At 35.5% G+C, this 21,661-nt stretch overlaps 1 protein-coding gene across 1 annotated transcript; it reads left to right on the top strand.

Annotated features, from left to right (window-relative positions):
- Nucleotides 1-3,529: 3,529 nt before the first annotated feature.
- LOC107063148 (adenylate isopentenyltransferase 7, mitochondrial-like) lies at nt 3,530-3,931 on the top strand. Its single transcript, XM_015314619.1, has one exon. The coding sequence runs from the start codon at nt 3,530-3,532 to the stop codon at nt 3,929-3,931; it is 402 nt and encodes a 133-aa protein (XP_015170105.1).
- The last annotated feature ends 17,730 nt before the right edge of the window (nt 3,932-21,661 follow it).

The following is a 21,661-nucleotide window of genomic DNA, read 5'->3' as shown; positions in this document are numbered from 1 at the left end:
ACAAACTTCACCGAAATAAACATGATTGGCGTGTAGGTGAACGAATCCAACGCTATGAAAGACTCACATACCTCTTTAGGGATCAACCCTTGTCGAAATCCACAAGCTTAAACCTTCAAGAACGACGAACTTTGCTCTTTCTCCTCTTTTCTCCTCTTGTGTTCTTTCTCGAAAAACCCTAGCGTAAATTTCAAATTGCCTAAACTGATCCAATTAAGTATATACCCTAATTTAATTGCAAAAAATGAATTAACTTAATTGAGTATGAAAAAGACCACAATGCCATTCAATAATCCAGATTAGACTTTCTTTATTTGAACAACCCAACTTCAAATGGGCATATCTCACTCATACGAACATGGAATCGGGCAAACTCGGTGGTATTGGAAAGATTATTCCAAGATATTTTCTATGATATATGGAAACACACCTAACTAATACTGAGATAGGAGTTATAGGCGTTTAAAGTTGACCAAAAACTCAACTTAACACACTTGACAAATTTTCTAGATTTTTATATTCTTTCTAAAAATGACTATTTCTACATTTTAATTTCTTTCTAGTTCTTTCAAATAGCGAGATGTTACAGAATAATAACGTTTTATAACCATGCATGGATATTGTGAAAATATTTCTCAAAAGTGATGATCACAATATTATTATTGAGTGAACATAAACTATCATTATCTCTATCTTGAGTTATTTTGTCTCTTCGGCACTTAAATTTGGACTTATTTTGTATAATTTGTATCGCATTACAGATATATATATGATACGACCCTTCTTTCTATATATATTATTCTTGTCTGTAAAAACATTGTTATTTATAGAGTAAATATTTAAGCTTTATAAAAAATATTTATTTTCAGTTCCGATCCAAGCCCAAACCCCAAGTAAAACTCAAAGTCTTCTATATTTAATATATATTAATATAAATACGTACTTACACAATTACATTAGATCATTCATAATGTCAAGGTAATAGAGTGCGAAAATAAATGACCATAAATGTTCGGGAATATTCTACCCTAAAAAAATTTAAAGAAAAGAATTCCTAATTCAAAATTTAAAATTGTTACATAGACAGAGAAGAGAAAACAGTAAATTTGCAATCTATCGATAATGACCATTTAAGGAAATATATTCTACCAAATTCAATCACGGTGATAGAATCTTGATTCAATAAAATCTTTATTTATTATTATAAGCTGCACAAGTTAATATTAATAATCGTAATTGAAATAGTTATCGATAATTGTTCCCTTCCCTCTAATGGAATTAGACTTAACACTTATGATGTGTTGTTAATAGTGTAAGAATTGACTCATTATCACTTGAATATATTACGTCAGAAATATTATTGAGTTCTTTTTATAATTCTTTTGTAATCAATCATTTTGTCAATTCTGTATGTGATCTCATAACAATGTACATCTAGAAACGTCATCCTAAAATAATTTAAGCTTAATCACCAAATTCAAAGTGACGTATCTATATATTTTTTTATATTTATATATTTATTTTTTATTTTTTATTTTTTAATTTTTAAAAATTTGGTATACCAGTTAATACGCTTATAATCACATTTTTACTATAAAAGTCAAGTTGTATGTGATCTCCTAACAATGTACATCTAATAAGTTTATCCTAAAATATATTTAATAATAATTACCAAAATTCAAGTTGACATATCAATAAATTTTTCAAAAGCCATTCTTATCCTAAAAGATATCAGTAATTTTGAATATGGTATCAAACATATTTTACTATAAAAGCTGAATCCAATTTCTTTCATAGCCACCATCAAATTTTTTTTTTTTTTTTTTACATAGTATATTCCATATAAAGTAAGGTTTCTACTTATTAACTTTTTATTTACAAGATTTTTTAATGTCTGACTGTATGCATAAGTGGTTTTCATGAGATTGTTTACTATATTGTAAACTAATTATTAATTTTATGTTATTTTATGTGTAGCTAAAATGAATACTTTCATCAACAATAACAAGTTCAACTAGAAGAAAGTGGTGTTCATAATGGGAGCAACAGAAACGGGAAAATCTTGTCTCTCTGTTGACCTTGCCACCCATTTTCGAGGAAAAATAATCAACTCGGACAAAATGCAAGTATATAAGGGACTTCAAATTGTTAAAAAAAAAGATCACACACACTGAGAAACAAGGTGTACGACACAATTTGTTAGGTATATATATTTATTTCCAATAATATTTATATCTAATTACTACCTAGATATTTTAATAGTAGTAATTGTAGATTCTTGTGGAAAATATACTTTACTATTAAAAAATCATTTATTCCAATTCTGAGAAAGTTAATTTGATCACATTTTCTTAGGTGAAAGTGAGTCGGATTCCGAGTTCAGAGCTTAAGATTTTTGTTTGCAAGCTATTGTCTACATAATTATTTTTTTAAGACTCAACGCGTTCCAATTATTGTTGGAGGGTCAAATTCGTCTATTGAAAACTTGTGGAAGACCCTGTGTTCATGTTCAAATATAAGTATGATACTAGCTTTATTTGGATTGATATAGAGCAAAATGATTTTACTATAAAAGCTTAATGCAATTTCTTTCATAGCCACCATCAAGAAAAATATTTTTTTTTTTACATAGTATATTCCATCTCAAGCAAGGTTTCTACTTATTAACTTTATATTTACAAGATTTTTTGATGTCTGAATGTATGCATGAGTGGTTTTCATGAGATTATTTACTACTGTAAACTAAATATTATTTTTATTTTATTTTATGTGTAGCTAAAATTAATATTTTCATAAACAATAACAAGTTCAACAAGAAGAAAGTGGTGTTCATAATGGGAGCAACATGAACGTGAAAATCTCGTCTCTCTGTTGACCTTGCCACCCATTATTGAGGAGAAATAATCAAGTCGGACAAAATGCAAGTATATAAGGGACTTGAAATTGTTACAAACAAGACCACACACTAAGAAACAAGGTGTGCACCACTATTTGTTAGGTATATATATTTATTTCCAACAATATTTATATCAAATGACTACCTAGATAATTTAATAGTAGTAATTGTAGATTCTAGTTGAAAATATACTTTACTATTAAAATATTATTTATTCTAATTATGAGAAATTAATTTGATCACATTTTCTTAGGTGAAATTTAGCCAGATTCTGACTTTACAGCTGAAGTTTTTGTTTGCAAGCTATTGTCTACATAGAAATTTTTTTGAAGACTCAACGTGTTCCAATTATTGTTGGTAGGGCCAAATTCGTATATTGAAAAACTTGTGGAAGTCCCTGTGTTCATGATCAAATATAAGTATGATAGTTGCTTAATTTGGATTGATATAGAGCAATCTTTTTTGAACCGTAGAGTTGACATGTGGGTTGATCAAATGGTCAATGCAAGTAATTTTTGTAATTGTTTTATGTATGAATCAAGATATAATCATGCATCTAGATGAAGACTCTTCTTATATAATATTTTTGTTATCAAATCTATGTTCCATTAAGTAAAACTCTTCCTTAAATTTATGTTGCAAGCAAGGTTAGTGGATGAGGTGCGGCAAATTTTCATTCCAGATGCAGATTACACCAAAGGAATCCGACAGTCCATTGGTGTCCCCAAAATGGACAGATATTTAAGAGAAGAAACATATATAGACGAAGATGATGAATCAAAGAAGATGCTTCTTCAATCGTCAATTGCTAATATCAAGTGTAATGCTCGTTTATTAATTTGTCACCAACTTGACAGGATTCAACGATTAACAAATGAGAAAATGTGGTTTGTGCATCATATTATTGCTACTGGCGTTTTCAATGGAGAAAGAAAAGAAGTTGTTGATGAATTATGGAGGAATACCGTTTTACAACAATGCCTGGATATTGTGAAAAGATTTCTCCAATGTGATGATACGAATATTATTATTTAGTGAACATAAACTATCATTATCTCTATCTTGAGTTTTTTATCTCTTCCGCACTTTAATTTGGACTTATTTTTCTTCGTTTCTAACGCATTACAAATATATATATGATATGACCCTTCTTTCTATATATATTATTCTTGTCTATAAAAACTGTAACGATCCGAGTCTACACACTGGACGTGGCTGGCACTCGAAGACCATTGCTGGTCCCCAAGCGAACCCTCATCCTGGCTGGCTACAAGCGAAAGACTAACTCAAGCATGAAAAGTCTTAAAACCTGAATAAAACTCATGAAATCATAAATACAAAGGTTTAAATCAAGAGAAAATTCTGAATAATATAATATATTCAACTTGCCATAAAATAGGCCACTTAAGACTTTAAAACATTTAATAAAATAAATGAACAGACTTCTGAAATTCTACAGTGTATTTATGAAGCCTCTAAATGACAAAGATGAAAGTTGGGACAAAACCCACGACCGCCTAACAACTGATATAGCTGGAAAGTAAATGAAATCCTTCGGAAGCAAGGAGGATCACCCTAGCTAACTCGACTTCCATGTAGTATCAACAAAGCTCTTGTTGGTGACCCTGAATACCTATATATGCATCATTAAAGGATGTAGGACAAATGGCTCAGTACGTGGAATATACGAGCATGTAATGGGAATTCTAAAGCATAACATAAGCTTGAACTTGATAAAAAGGAAACATACTTACCTCTTCTCAACTCAACTCAAAGAAATATGGTTCAATTCAACTCAAGGAATACTTAAGGGTACTCAAAATTACTAAAACATACTCAACTAAGAAGTACTCAAGGATAAGATACTCAACTCAGCAATAAGTTTCTGAACTCAGTGAAACTCAAAAATAATGTTCTTGACGCGATGAAACACAGATCAACTCAAGATACTCAACTCAAGAATACTCAACTTGAAATACTCAACTCATGATACTTAAGGATAAAACAACAGTAATAGATGCAATATATCTGGAAAGCTGTAAAACTGTAGATAACAACTCAATGTATTGAAAAATACAATAATACTCAGCGTTTATATAAAAATACAATATAACTTTTTGGGAGTTTATCTAACCGACAACAACCACTATGAGCCTATGTGATGATACATCGTCTTGCCCACGCTGCCTGAACTGTCATACTTTGCCGTCATATAGAACGCCTTAACTAAGTGGATCCACTAGTCTATGCTAAAAAGCACTAAGGAATCATCGAAAAAGTATGATCCTTTCTACCTATGATGGTTACATGGTTTATAGAGTGAGTTATCTGAACTTAAACTTGTCCCCATATCGATTCTCAATACTACTCCGAAAATACTCATCTCAAATGTTTAAAAACATAAATTTTTCTTTAAATTGAGATAATTACACAAAAATCTTTCTATTAAAAGAGATGGTACTCAAACTGCTCAAAACTCTTTGGGAAATCTCAGTTTCCTGTCATTTTAAATGTGAAAACATTTACTCTTGGGAATACATAGTTCCCATATATCATTTTAAATAAAATAAACTTTAATCTTACTCTTTACTCAACTCAAATCTTAAGTCATAAAACGAAGTTAAAACGTTTGTAAAAGACTTCTTAAAATATGGTTCATATTGAATTATGGAGGTGAACAACTCAGTGCAAGGCTTTCCATAACGATAGGTAGAACTCAATACTTGGAACTAAAGAACTTCAATGATACTACTCATTTAAATAATGTTCAACTCATAGTGTTCATGTGGAATTATGAGCATGAACTACTCAACTCAAGGACTCAAAAATACTTCTCATCTCAAGACTGCTCGACTTATAGGGTTTATGCGGAATTATGGGCATGAACAACTCAACTCATGGACTTCATGGGTAATAGGTATTAGTCCCATGAATAGGATTATAGTCTCGAAAAGGATTAGGAACTCAATACTCAAGACTTATAATTTTAAGATATTACTCCTCTCAAAGATACTCAACTGATGGAGTTCATGCAGAAGTTATGGGCAAGAACAACTCGACTCAAGGGTCAAAATATCAATAAGGAACTCATGTATACAACTCTTCTCATTCTCATACTTACTTACTCAAAACTTAACTCAAAGACATTCTTGAACTCTACTCTTAACTCTCTCTTGAATGTGAATTATGAATTCAAGAGTTATGGTTCATGATATGAAGGATATCGTGATGACAAAATAGACTCATGAATAAATCTCCTCACTCTCATACTCTCTTAGTTGAGTCTTGAAACAAGTTACTAGAAGTTGTAGAAGACTCCACAGAAGGACTAAAAGGGACTTTCTTAGAATGTTTGGAAGAATTCTCAAAACTTAACTCTCAACTCTACCTTCAATTGGAATTATGAATTCAAGGTTATGGTAATGTTAGGAATGATTTTAGGTGCTGATAAGTAGCTTAAAGTAGTTAGAAACGAAAGAGAGTGAAGGTACCCTTCGAAAGAACTCAAACAGAAGAACCGATTGCAAATTGGACGAGGCAGGCGACCCTGGGGCTATGGGTTGCACGGGGCACCAGCCCCTACACTTCAGAGCATACTTTGGGGGGCTCTGGCTGGCGTGAGGCGCCAGGCCCCAACCCAGAAGACCCGACAAAATTCTTTGCTCGTTTTCTCACCCTAATTCGCCTAGAATCGAACGGTTTCTTCCCCAATCACTTGGATTTGATTTCTTAGCATAAGTACACTCTAATATACACAATAAATCCCTCAAAACACTCACTTTAATCTCAAGAAATCATCAAAACGCCAACAAAACAAGATTTAGAATGAACTTCAATAATACCTATCAAGAACTCTAATCTTTCAACTTTAAGAATGAAATTGAGCTGAAAAAAACATTATTGGCATGTGCGTGAACAAACCCAACACTATGGAAGCTTACATACCTCTTAGGGATCAAACCCATGGCGAAAATCCCTAACAACATGCAAGAATATCGACGAACGCTTGATCCTCTCCTCTTTTCTCCTCTTTTCTCTTCTTTAACTCTCAACTAAAACCCTAAGTGTATACTAGGATTATAAAACTGAACCTAATAGGATTAGACCCCTAAAACATTACTAAAAATGAATTAAATCTGATTGGGTAAGGAAAAGACCAAAATACTCCTTACTATTTTCGGATAACTTTCCTTAACTGGACAACCTGACTTCAAAAGGGCTTATCTCACTCATCCGAACTTGAAACTTAGCAAACTTGGTGGCGTTGAAAAGATAATTCAAAGATCTTTCATACAGTATCTGGTATCACACTTAACTCATCCTGAACTATGAGTTATGTTCGTTTGAAGTCGACCCAAAACTCATAATTAGCTTAACTTCCAAATATTTAGATTTTGCTATTTCCAGTTTAGTTCTTTTTGGAACTCAAGGTGCTACATCTAGTGACCTGACCTTAAATTTTTAATTCCTTGATAAGATCTCACTCAGTACGAATAACGGTTTGAGTCGTGGTTCAATTTTTTTTGGGGTGTTACAATATCTCTCCCTTGGGATCATTCGTCCTCGAATGACGATTGGACTGAGCTACCCTTACTAAGGTCTGCGTATAATGGTATGCTCTTACCATATTCAAGCCTAACCCAAATCTTTAGGTATGGGTTCTATACTTCTCTATATAGGGAATCTTAACCCAAGACTATTACTCTTTACCACCACATTGAGCTTATATCAAGACCCACCTAATTTTTAACAACAACACATTCAAGCTTAGTACTCTAACAACTCCATTTTTAAAAGGAGCTCTAAAAGGATATCCCCCAAGCTCTTTGTAACTCATTAATATCTTACTCTCAAACACTTGACTTGATTTCTCATCTCGCCATCTCCCCCTTAGGTCTAAAGCTGCCACTTGAAAGCTGTGGACCTATTCCATTATCTCTAAATGGTCTACATCCTGTTTTACTCTAACACTTGGGAGAAGTATATCTCATGACTACCGAAATCTGAATAAATAGATACTAAGGCCTCTTTCCAGGGTGTTTCTCTTAACCTCTTCTGATTACATACCCTTTCGGTACACCTCTTAATGCTCTTGTTACTCTTGTCACATAGCCACACTTTACTGCCCTTATCTAAAGGTTAGGATCTCTCACTTGTACCACTCATATTTATTGCAGCTTATCACCTCAATTCCTCACCTACTCTAATGTCAAGTCTTCTAGATCAAATCTTAAGACTAACATCATCACCCTAATGTTGCCATTCTTTTGATCATGACATTCATCTCAAATTCAAGCTTAATGTTTATTACTAAACCGAATATCAATACGATTCCTCACCTACTATACTATACTTCATTACTTGATCAGTTCTATAACCTTCCGAACATCATGACCCTCTCAAATAAATCATAAGCCTAACTTAAATCTATCACTTTATGAATAATTTTGCTCTTCTATTCAACAGTTACACTTGGTCATTACCTACATAATGACACTTCATCACAAACTCCTTTCTAGATAAAACACACTCTACCTCCTATGATGGAATCTTCCCAAACTCATCAGTTCTTAGTCTACCCATAAGGGAAAACTCTTAATTAATAATTTACTAGGTGCATGACTATAGTAACATAGATTTTCGAAACACCATCTCTCTTACTTATATTACTAAACCTCTGCATAGTTTCCTCTAACTCTGGGCTCTTTCACAACTACTGCCCATGATCTCATAACTCAAACTACCTTCTCCGGTGAATAGGGTTTAGGGAAAAGTGTACAACTAACTTTTAGCTCAAACGCACAATTCATATGAACATGGGTGCATACCTCTTAAACTGAACACTTACTAACTCATGGGCTTCTCCCAAGGCCCTATGGAGCCACATGACTTCCTCGAAACTCTTGCTAAGAATAACTCATTCATAAAGGACTGATTTTACACATTACTTTTGAACAACCTCTAGTGTGATGGGTAGTCGAATGAATGAATTCTGAGAACGCACGAGTTAGAATAATCTCTATGACTTAACTCTATTGAACGATTAAGAGTATGAAAGAAGGGAATTTTTTCTTAAATGTGTGTAGTCCCTCATTTATAGAAGTGGGGGCCTTACAACCATAAATAAGATCCTACTGACATGACTTCATAGACACCCTAGTACTCTTGAACTATGTGCTCTAATACCAAGTTTGTCATGATCTGAGTCTACACCCTGGAAATGCCCGGCACTCGAAGACTATTTCTTGTCCTCAAGCGAACCCTCATCTTGGCTGACTATAAGTGGAAGATAAACTCAAGCATGCAAAATATTAAAAACTGAATAAAACTCATGAAAACTTAAATACAAAGTTTTAAGTCAAGAAAAAATTCTGAATAATATAATATATTCAACTCGCCATAAAATAGGCAACTTAAGTCTTTAAAACATTTAATAAAATAAATGAACAGACTTCTGAAACTTTACAGTCTATCTATAAAGCCTCTAAATGACAAAGATGGAAGTTGGGACAAGACCCATGACCTCCCAACAACTAATATAACTGGAAAGTAAATGAAATCCTCCGGAAGCAAGGAGGATCACCATAGCTAACTCGACATCCATATGGTATCAACGAAGCTCCTATTGATGTTCCTGAATACCTGTAGCTTCATCATGAAAGGATGTAGGCCAAATGGCTTAGTACATTGAATGTACGAGCATGTAAGGGGAATTCTAAAGATAGCATAAGCTTGAACTTGATAAAAAGGAAACATACTTACCTCTTCTCAACTCAATCAACTCAAAGAAACATGGTTCAACTCAACTCAAGGAATACTCAAGTATTCTCAAAACTACTCAAACATACTCGACTCAGAAGTACTCAATGATAAGATAATCAACTCGGCAATAAAGTTCTCAACTTAGTGAAACTCAACAATAATGTTCTCGACACAATGAAACACAGATCAACTCAAGAATACTCAACTTCAAATACTCAAATCATGATACTCAATGATAAAGCAAAAGTAAAAGATGCAATATATTTGGAAAGCTATAAAACTGTAGATAGCACCTCAATGTATTGAAAAATACAATAATACTCAGTGTGTATATAAAAATACAATATAGCTTTGTGGGAGTTTATCTAACCGACAACCACCAGTAAGAGCCTAAGTGATGATACAACATCTTTCCCACTCTGCCAGAACTGTCCTATACTTTACTGTCATATAGAACGCCTTAACTAAGTGGATCCACTAGTCTATAATAAAAAGCACTAAGGAATCATCTAAAAAGTATGATCCTTTCTACCCATGATGGCTACATGGTGTATGGAGACGTGAGGTATCTGAACTCAAACTCGTCCCGATATAGGCGTTAAATACTACTCCCAAAATAGTCCGCTTAAATGTTTGAAAACATAACTTTTTCTTTAATTTGAGATAATTACTAAAAAATCTTTCTCTTAATAGATATGGTACTCAAACTGCTCAAAACTCTTTTGGAAGTCTCAGTTTCCTGTCATCTTAAATGTGAAAACATCTACTGTTGGGAATACTTAATTCCCATATATCATTTTAAATAAAATGAACTTTACTCTTACTCGTTACTCAACTCAAAGCTTAAGTCTTAAAACAAAGTGAAAACCTTTGTAAAAGACTTCTTAAAATATGGTTCATGTCGAATTATGGAGGTGAACGACTCAATGCAATATTTTCAATAACCATAGGTAGAACTCAATAGTTGTAATTGAAGAACTTCAATGACATTACTCATTTAAAGAATGCTCAAATCGTAGGGTTCATGTGGAATTATGACCATGAACTACTAAATTCAAAGTCTTGTTGTGTACATTTATGCTTGATTCTTGTATAGCACCGTATCAGACACCCTTATTAAACAACCGAACTCGAGTTTACTTGAGGACAAGCAAAAGTTTAAGTTGGAGGTGTTGATGAGTCCACAAATTGGACTCATTTAGGACTGTATTTTGATAAAATTAGTGTCCTCAAATTCATATTTTTGTGTCAATATCTGATGAAAACCCTTAAGTTTCAGGTATTTGGAGTTTGAGGGAAAGCATAGACACTACTTAGCAAAAAGGAACAAAGGCAGCTGAAAGAACGAAGAAATGAAGATCTGAGAATCGCTGAACCCATTCGGCGAATCGCCAAAAGGTCTTATCCTCGCATTTTGATCGAGTGTGCTGAGCCCTGAAAGAAATGATCAAATCAGCGGTGAAAAGGAGCAGTCGGCATGTCACCGATCACTTCCACGAAGCAGTACTATGTCGCCCTATGATCCAAAACACGACGATGCTGAAGGATAGAGCAAGACGGTGATGAAACCTACCAAAGGGCACATCGCTGAGTTGATCGGCGATCTCGACTAACGACGTCGAATGATCTGCTGTAGCATAGATTTTTGAAAACTATAAATACTCATTGAGAGTTTTATATTAATATCAGATTTTTAATATAGAATTTTTAACATTGAATTTTGAGTTCTAAGTTTGGAGAGGGTTTTGAAGAACTTGAAGATTCAAAGGGTTTCAACTCCAAGAATTTAAACTTGGGTCTTGTGGATTCTTTACTCTTGGCTTGTTTTGAGACTTAAGTCTTCATACCCATTTGAATGCAAACTCATATTGGTATAAATTTCGATCTCTTTTACATGTCTAGATAAAACCCCAATTCTTGGGGTCTGATTTTGTGTATATGGGTTAGATTATCTGTTGGGTCTTGCTTGTTGATGATTTATTTGTTGTTTAGATGTGATTTCATTTAGTAGTTGTGGTGGAACTTAATGAAATTGTAGTTGCAAATACGATTTAACCTTTGTGTTTTCGGCTTGCTCGGGAGAGAGGTCGTAAAGCTAAGACGACTAAATTGATGGCTGGTGGGATTGGGTCGACATGAGGTTCAGCTCTAGAGAGTGAACCCTAGTCCTTCTCCCACACACTCAGCTCGAGAGAGTGAGTGGGCTAAGGCGGAGGCAGTTCTTCATGCAACAACTTGGTGTTCGAGAGAAATCGAGTTGATTCGGGGTAAGTTGCTTGAGAGAGAATTTAACCCCACTATAGTCTAGCCTAGTCACAAATATTCAACGGATTTATTATCAAAAACATGTAACCAATAGTTTAGTTTATCCCGTATTTCTATCACATCCCAAGAATCCCATCTCCTTGATTAGTACTCTTTGAATTTTTTGCTTTTTTGCTCACTTGGTACAGACCCCCATTGATAATTGACGCTTGCGTCAACCCTTAGATTTAAGATGTTTATAATCGATAATGTTTTCAGCTATGACTAATTATAACTTAATTTTATTTTTCTATTAGTTCTCAAAACATCTCCCTTGGAACTCGACCCCAACCCTTGGTTGGGTTACTTTACTATTGTACGATCGTAGACACTTGCATTGGAAGTAGTGTCTTGATTACGCAATACCGTGTCGAAATGTGACACCCCGATCCAATAATACCGTTTCCTAACGTGACACCCCGATGCAATAATATTGTTAATTTATCATTTATTATTATCATTTTTCACAGCATTAACAATATTTCATTCAGCCTTCTTTATTCAAGGCATAATTTCGATGGAGAAGGTTCAAGATTATAAATTTCACAGTATCAATATTTCAGATCAATCACAAACCACACAATCACACAATCAAGTACATAGAGAACTTTACAATATTACTCAATACATATTAATCACTATTAAGAGTCTATCTATCAAATAGAATAAACCATAACCTACCTTTCACCGAAGAGCCGAAGTCAAGCAAGCTACTTCTCCAATATTTTTGCTTTCCTCAATGCCTCCGAACCTTCCCAATCTATCAAGTATATATGAATAATTTGTAAGGTAGCGAGTCTATAAATAATCATATTATTCTATGTCTATCCTAGACCCAAAAACTCACCTAATTCTATACTCCATTTCCTAAAGTTCAAACTTAACGGTAACTCTTAATTCCTCCAATTAGCATAACTTTAATGGAATTTAAATAATTTGATACACCTATTATTAAATTACCTATACCAATTTATCAACAATTGAAACATAATGTGGTAACTTCACGAATAATACAACCCCAAGTCATTACTCACTTACATCAACATCAAATGATCATCGAAGAAAAGAGGCAGAAGGAAACCTTATTCCAATTTCCCTTAATTTATCCATCTCTCTAATCATTAGATTATCATTAGCCTTTAATTATTTTACCATCATCAATCCAACTAATAAATAATAATTTAACATATCCAAGTGATAACCCATGTCGTACGGAAACATATTTCCCAATTCAACCCACCACTAATTTTCTAATTGTTATCTATTCACCAAGCTTTAATTATATAGCCACCAACCGATAACTATATATAAACCAAATTGAAAGCGTAAATTAGGTTACCTGAATCAAGTTTCTCCATTACCGCTTGTGCCCAACCAGCAAGCCCTCTTTTCTTTTAATTAACCACTCAAAATTAGTAAACCCTAATTATTATAAGACTAATAATAATAATGGTAAAAGTCACCCACTACTAATTCTAATGTTATTTTCTTTAACACAAATTAAATAAATTATTAAAGTATCACATTAATTTTATAATTATAGTTACGAATAGTCCAAAATTCTCATTTTAAATCTATCGAAACAGTCTTTTATGCAATAAAAAGTTCTAGTACTCAAAACGACCAGATGAGTCGTTACATTAGATACCAATTTACCCATCATTCGTCCTCGAACGATCAAAACAATTCAAAATATTAGTACCCAAGGTCTCATATCAAAAGTATCAAACCAACCAATTGGAGATCTACACCTCCTCCCATACAATGCCTCAAATGTGGCCATCTCAATACTCTAATGATAACTGTTGTTGTATATAAACTCAACTAACAACAAAACTATTCCCAAGTGGACTCTTCAACTGACCGATTCTCCAACTAGATATTGACACAACCACCAGGACAAATATTATCCAACATAACCATGATAAAATCCTTAATCAATATTGGCTACAATTAGGAGTGAACCTAAACCAGCAACCACACACTCATAATGCACAAACCATCATAGATCTTATCAAGATTACATCCTCACAACATAATATTTCCTCGAGCTTAAGCTATAAAAATATGATCTTTAGACATCAAGTAATCATCAAGGAGAATCAAACTCATCTGATACAAAGATGGAAATGATCAAGTACCCACCATCGAGTGATACACCCAAGCATACAAAACCTCTAACAACACTGTCGAAATGCTAGATTAGTAGCTATTATAGACAAACCTTCAGAATGACAAAACTAAACCCCATGGTCCTCACATTCAATCACCAATTTAGTCCCTATTATAATTGCACACATGGTTTATTGAACACCACATCCGCTGAACTCAACACTCTTAATACTAACAAAACATCATAACTACATCAATCATCTACCTTACCTCCAAACCATCATTAGTATCAAAGTATTCTTATCAAATACATGTTCAAACTATGACTATCTCTCTTTCTATTCAAGCATTTCATGAAAAATATGAATCCCAAACAAGGCTAATAACACTAATTTCAAATTTGCTAGTACATTTCCATCGAGATAAAACAATTAAATCACACTCAAAGTCAACTTCACACCACTTCCACATACCATGCTTTAGCTATCATTCTAAACCATCACATACCTCATGCCAACACTTAGGGAAATTCTTGGTGACTCAAATTATTATGTATACTATAATCTCATAACTTCTATTCACCAACAAATGTCTATGTAACACATCATAACATTCTTAAGTCATCTATCATAACTTGAGCAATCTAACCCCATGCGAAACTCTAATTTCCCATATCTCACTTTTTGTCACCCAAATCAAAACTCAATCTTTATACTAGTCGATGATAAACTCCTAGTAAGTTTGTACCGAACTAGTTCACATCTCACAGTCCTATATAAAATCATAGGCAAAAATCAATACAACCTTTAACTACACCCCAAGTGTTTATATGAGAGGTGTTATTCCTTCACTTTTCTCAAATTCTTCCCATGGTGCAAAATTTTGAATATCTCGATCCTTTAATATATCAGACTGTTGTTTCTCTAGCTTTCTTACCAATCTCATCCTATTACAAACAACCCATGACATTTTACTTCACACTCTAAATCAAACTCTTAGGGAATACCTTCCTTAGATCCTTTAACAATCAATAGTAACAAATTTTATGGTCCAAAACATGCATAAGTTCTTTAACATGCTCAATCCTCTTATATATCAACATTAGCTCATACCTTGAAGATTTTTAGGAATTCATGTATCTTAGTTTATCATTGAACGCCTCTCTGTCGATCTTACCATATCCTTCCCTAAAAATCCAATTATACTCATAATTGTCACGCCCCGAGCCACCGCTAAGATGCGAACACGGGACCTAGGATCACAAGTGACCCCAAGCAAACACTACTGGCATAATCATGAGCATACTAAAGATAAACTGAGAAATAAAACTGTTGAGGAAGCAAAATCATGTGGATGAAAGTGATGGGGAATACACATATACTAAGACTGTATATCAAATCTGAGAGTTTAATACAAAAGAAACATCAAATTCAAATTCTACGCTGAATCGAACTATGTCTGAAAACAGCCTCTAACTGACTAGAAATGTTGGGACATGACCCAACTAGACCCAAAAATAATTATGAGTCTATTGGGGTATGACAATATCACACCCTTAGGATCATTTGTCCTCGAATGAAGACTAAACTAGCTGAAATGGAGGGATTGAGCTGCAACTCTACATATAAGAACTAAAGACTGATTTTTGACTGAGCTAAGTTCCAAAAAAATGCAAATATGCTGAAAATGCAAGAACAAACTAAAGAAACATGATATTTAGACTGATTTCACGGATGAATGACTGAAAAATTGAAGAGGAACTATTACCTCAAGCTGGAGTGGAATCGAAAGGAAAGAGGTGAGGATACTTGACTTTCATGGCTGCTTCTGCTTCCCAAGTAGATCCCTCTACAGACTAACTCCTCCACCAAACCTTGACTGAAGTGACTTCTTTGTTTCTCAACCTTCTAACCTAACGATCAAGAATCTCAACTGGTACATCCTCATAAGAAAGGTTATCTTTCACAGCCAAACTCTCTAATGGCACTACGGATGTTGCATCACCCACACATTTCTTCAATACTGAAATGTTAAAGACGGGATGCACTGCTGATAAATCTGCTAGCAACTCTAACTCATAAGCCAGTTTACCAATCCTTTTTAAGATTCGGTAAGGGCCTACATATCTGGGACTGATCTTCCCTTTCTTCCCAAATATCATCACCCCTTTCATAAGTTACACTTTTAGGAAAACCCAATAATCAACTTGGAACTCTAGTTCACTTCTCCTTACATCTGCATAAGACTTCTGGCGACTATGGGCTGTCTTAATTTTATCTCTAATGAGTTGCACTTTCTCCATAGCATAATGGATTGAATCTAGCCCTATCAATGCTGCTTCACCTACTTCAAACCAACCAACATGAGATTTGCATTTACGCCGATACAATGCCTCATAAGGGGCCATCTGCATACTGGAATGGTAACTATTGTTGTAGGCGAACTCAATAAGAGGAAGGTGATCATCCCAACTACCATTAAAATCAATCACACAAGCTCTCAACATCTCCTCTAAGGTCTGAATTGTACGCTGTACCTGACCATCCGTCTGTGGATGAAATGATGTCGTAAGGTTAACCTGAGTACCAAGACCTTTCTGAAATGACTTCCAGAAATGAGAGGTAAACTGAGGACCTCTATCTGAGATCATAGACAAAGGAACCCCATGCATCCTGAATATCTCATTGATGTAAAGCTTGTCGTAGTCCTCCGTTGAATCTATAGTCTTGACTGCTAAAAAGCGAAAAGGCTTAGTAACTCTGTCAACTATCACCCAAATGGAGTCATGCTGTCTGCAAGTACGAGGTAAACCTGTGATGAAGTCCTTGTTGATCACTTCCCACTTCCAAGTAGGAATGTCGATCTATTGAGTCATACCTCCTGCTCACTGATGTTCTACCTTAACTTGCTGGCAATTGGGACACTTAGCCACAAAATCCGATATATCTCTTTTCATACTATTCCACTATTAGATTTCCCGCAGATCGCAGTACATCTTAGTGGCACCTGACTGAATATAATATCTAGAGTTATGGGCTTCTGCAAGAATATGCTGTCTCAAGTCACCCACATTAGGAACACATAATCGACCCTTGTAGAGAAGCACACCATCTCCCCCTTGGGAGAAAACCTCAACTCTCTATTGGTGGACTGCACCCTTGAGTTCAAGTAATTTCAGATCACAGTCTTGCTTTTCTTTAACCTACTCTACCAATGAAGATTTTGATCCATTATGAACCGTTACACCATCATCTGATATGCTCATAAGACAAACTCCTAGGTGAGCAAGTCTGTGAACATCCTTTGCTAGCTCCTTTCTCTCTTCCTCAACATGTGCTACACTACACATGGATAATCTACTAAGAGTATCTGCTACTACATTTTCCTTACCCGAATGGTAATGCACGCTCCTATCATAATATTTGACGAACTCAAGCAACCTTCTCTGGCGAAGATTCAACTCTTTTTGGGTGAATACATACTGGAGGCTCTTTTGGTCTATGAACAGCATACACGTAGTTTCTCCAAATCTTGAGTGCAAACACCACCGCCGCAAGCTCGAGATCATGAGTCGAATAATTCTTTTCATGTATCTTAAGCTGTCTAGAAGCATAAGGTATAACCTTACCTCGCTGCATCAATACACAACCTAGGCCGACTATGGATGCATCACAATAAATCACATAACCGTCTGAACCCTCTCGTAGAGTCAAAATAGGAGTTGTAGTCAACCTAGTGTTCAATTCTGCGAAGCTTTTCTCATAATCATCTGACTATTGAAACTTTCCCATCTTCTGAGTTAACCTAGTCAATGGTGAGGCTATGGATGAAAATCCTTCCACAAACCTTCTGTAATAACCTTCTAGACCTAAGAAACTTCAGATATCTGTAGGAAAGGTAGGTATGGGCCATTGCTTCAATGCCTCTATTTTCTAAGAATATACTCGAATTCCTTCTCTAGACACTATATGCCCAAGAAAAGTAACTGACTGGAACCAAAACTCGCACTTGTTAAATTTGGTGAATAACTGGCGATCTTTGAAAGTTTGTAGAACAACTCTTAAATGACTCACATGGTCTTACTCATTCCTAGAGTAAATAAGGATATCATCAATAAAGACAATAACGAACAAGTCCAAGTACTGCTTGAACACTCTGTTCATCAAATCCATGAAAGTTGCAGGAGCATGGGTTAGTCCAAATGGCATAACTACAAATTCATAATGACCATATAGAGTCCTGAAGGATGTCTTCAAAATGTCACTATCTCTGACATTGAGCTGATGATAACCCGATTTGAGGTTTATCTTTGAGAAATGACTAGCACCCTGAAGTTGGTCAAACAAGTCATCGATCCTGGGGATGGGATACTTATTCTTGATTTTACCAGGTTCAACTGCCTATAGTCAATGCACATTCTGAGAGACCCATCTTTCTTCTTTACGAACAACACTAGTTCACCCCATGGCGAAATACTAAGTCTGATGAAGCCCTTATCTAGAAGGTCTTTCAACAGCTCTTTCAATTCATTAAGCTCAGCTAGAGCCATCCTGTATGGATGAATGGAAATAGGCTAGGTAATTGGAAGAAGATCAATTCCAAGTCGATTTTCCTATCGGGAGGAACTCAGAGAAGATCTTTGGAAACACTTCTGAAAACTCATTAACCACTGGAACTGACTCAAGAGTTGGGGTTTCAGAGCTTGAATCCTTAACCCGAACTAGATGATAGAGATAATCCTTAGAGATCATCTTTCTGGCCTTAAGGTAAGAAATGAATCGACCCCTTAAGGTAAGAAATGAATTGACCCCTTAAGGTAAGAAATGAATCGACCCATAGGCGCTAAGCTACTACCCTTCCATTCTAAGATTGGTTCATCTGGAAACTGAAAACGAACAATCCTAGTTCTACAATCGACAGAGACATATCAGGAATGTAACCAATACATGCCTAGAATGATATCGAAGTCTATCATTTCTAACTCTATAAGATCTGCTGAGGTGAATTTCTGGGAGACTGTGACAGGGCAATTTTTGTATACCCGTCTAGCTATAACTAGGTCACTTACTGGAGTAGAGACTGAGAAAGGTTCTGAGAGAGTTTCTGGACTAACATGAAACTTAACTGCTATCTAAGTAGTAATAAAGGAAAGAGTAGCCCCTGGATCTAACAAAGCATAAACATCAAGATCAAAGACTCGTAACGTACTAATGACTACATCATAAGAATATTCCTGATCCTGGCGAGCCTGAAGAGCATAGAGCGTGTTTTGGAGCTGTCTACCACTTGTACAAAACGAGTTACTCTGTTGAGTCAGGTGATTTGCTGGTGCTGACCCTATTTAGAAGGACAATCCCTCAAGCTATGACCAAATTGACCATACCCAAAGCATATTTCCTTTCCTGCAAGGCACTCACCCGGATGGTTCTTACCATATTTAGGGCAAGTTGGGTAGGTTTTGGCACCTATAACACTCCTCTGTGACTTAGAGCCTAATGCCCTACATTTCTGATCGTCACGAAACATGGAGGATAGGACAATAGCTGATGAAGGTCCTGGAATTGAAACTTTCTGCTAACCCTGCGAGCGATTTCCACCACCCGATTTCTATTGAGAATACTCATGGTTTCCAGTCCTAGCCCTCTTGTTCTCCATGGCCTGTTCCTTAAGCTTATCACCCTTAACTTGCTGAGCATGAGTCATAACCCTAGAGAGGCTCATATCTCCCAGCAACATAGCATTCCTACATTCCGTTTTCACCAAGTCTGACACTCCATAAAGAAACTTGTTCATTTGGGCCATGGAATCAGCCATCATGTGAGGAGCATACCTGGAGAGTTGGGTAAACTTGAGTCGATACTCTTGGACTGTAATGCTACCTTGCCGTAAGTTCATAAATTCCTGAGCTTTTAGCTCCGTTAGCTCTCTTGGGAAAAACCTGTCCAGAAAGGTCTCGCTAAAGTAAGCCCAAGAGATAGGAGCTTCATATGTACCCCTATTCTCCATCAACTGAGTATACTATATATTAGCTACATCTTTAAGTTGGTAAGATGCTAACCCAACCCGATAATTCCTAGTTACCTGTATCACTTCAAAGATCTTCTTGACCTCATCAATGATGTTTTGGGGATCTTATCCAACCTGCGATCCTCAGAACTTTGGCGGATTCATCCTAACAAAGTCTCGCACTCTGGCTGCAGCTGACCCAACACTAGCGTTTATCAGAACTGGAGCCTATTGGTTATTCTGGTTGGCCACACTTTGAGCCACTATCTGGATAGCGTTCCTGAACTCTGCATTCGACACTTTTTGGTCTGGGACTGGAGGGGCTGCGTTTGCGTTCCTAGCGTTCACATTCCTGGCGTTAGCTCTATGAGGAGGCATGATCACTGAAATGTAGAACGTTGAATTAGAATAGAATTAGATCATACTTATGCACAATAGGAGTAACAAGAAAAATGAAGATTTTTCCTAAAACACGTTGTAGCCTCCTTCTCATTAGATGTAGTGCACTTCACACCCATAAAAAAAACTCTACCTAGTGCGGCTTTTCAGACATGCTACGACCCTTAAACCTAGGGCTCTTTTACCAAGTTTGTCACTCCCCGAGCTACCCCCAAGATGCGGACACGTGACCTAGGTCACAAGTGACCCCAAGCTAACCCTGCTGGCATAATCATGATCATACTAAAGATAAAGTGAGAAATAAAACTGTTGCGGAAGCTAAATTATGAACATGAAAGTGATGGGGAATACCCATGTACTAAGATTGTATATCAATTCTGAGAGTTTAATACAAAAGACACATCAAACTCAAATTCTAAGGTGAATCTAACTATGTCGGAAAATTGCCTCTAACTGACTAGAAATGTTGGGACATTCCCCAATTAGATCTAGCAAACTAAAACTAAAGACTAAAAGCGATAAGATAAACATGTCACTAGTCTTCAAAGAATGAGGACTCACCACTAATGTTGTTAAACTGAAGATCAGGGACCGATCTAAGCGTGATCTGACTGCTGGGACCTGAACCTACATCATGAGTAGATGTAGTGCATTTTATGCGTCAGAACTTGAAAGGTACTGAGCATGAGGGATAGAATAAAGCTGAAATAAACATACAACTGAAACAAGCAATAAAGCAAGAGCATAAACTGAACATGATATGGATACTGAAATGCAGAACATGACTAAACTGAATGCAACGTCCAAGTTATAACATGCTGAGACTGAATAATGAAACATGGTCAATGCAATGGAGTCTAACTGAACTGTAGGAGCTACTAATAACCGATAATAAAACCACATAAGCTAAATATGGTGTCCAATGTATATACCCCATCGAGAGGACCCAATATACTCGGTCAAAGGTATAGAAGCATGCTGGCGTGATAAATAAAATGATGCACACAGAGGGGATTTACAACCTATGTGGCTCATAGTTCTTGTACTATATGGGTGACTGACCCTAGTCCAACCCGGTATTAAGCTACTCCCATTAGATTAAATGATTAACATATTATGACTGAATTTTTGTATTGTACTAGACAGCTCAAACTGACATGCAAACTGAGAATGTGCAATAAT

The sequence above is a fragment of the Solanum tuberosum genome, unplaced genomic scaffold (genome assembly GCF_000226075.1).
Source record: "Solanum tuberosum cultivar DM 1-3 516 R44 unplaced genomic scaffold, SolTub_3.0 scf00308, whole genome shotgun sequence".
Classification (NCBI taxonomy): domain Eukaryota; kingdom Viridiplantae; phylum Streptophyta; class Magnoliopsida; order Solanales; family Solanaceae; genus Solanum; species Solanum tuberosum.
The sequence above is the reverse complement of the archived record's forward strand: the minus strand, read 5'-3'. Positions and strand labels throughout refer to the sequence as shown.

Excerpts from the sequence above, each read along its gene's own strand:
- LOC107063148 (XM_015314619.1), top strand. The coding sequence starts at position 3,530 with ATGTTGCAAGCAAGGTTAGTGGATGAGGTGCGGCAAATTTTCATTCCA.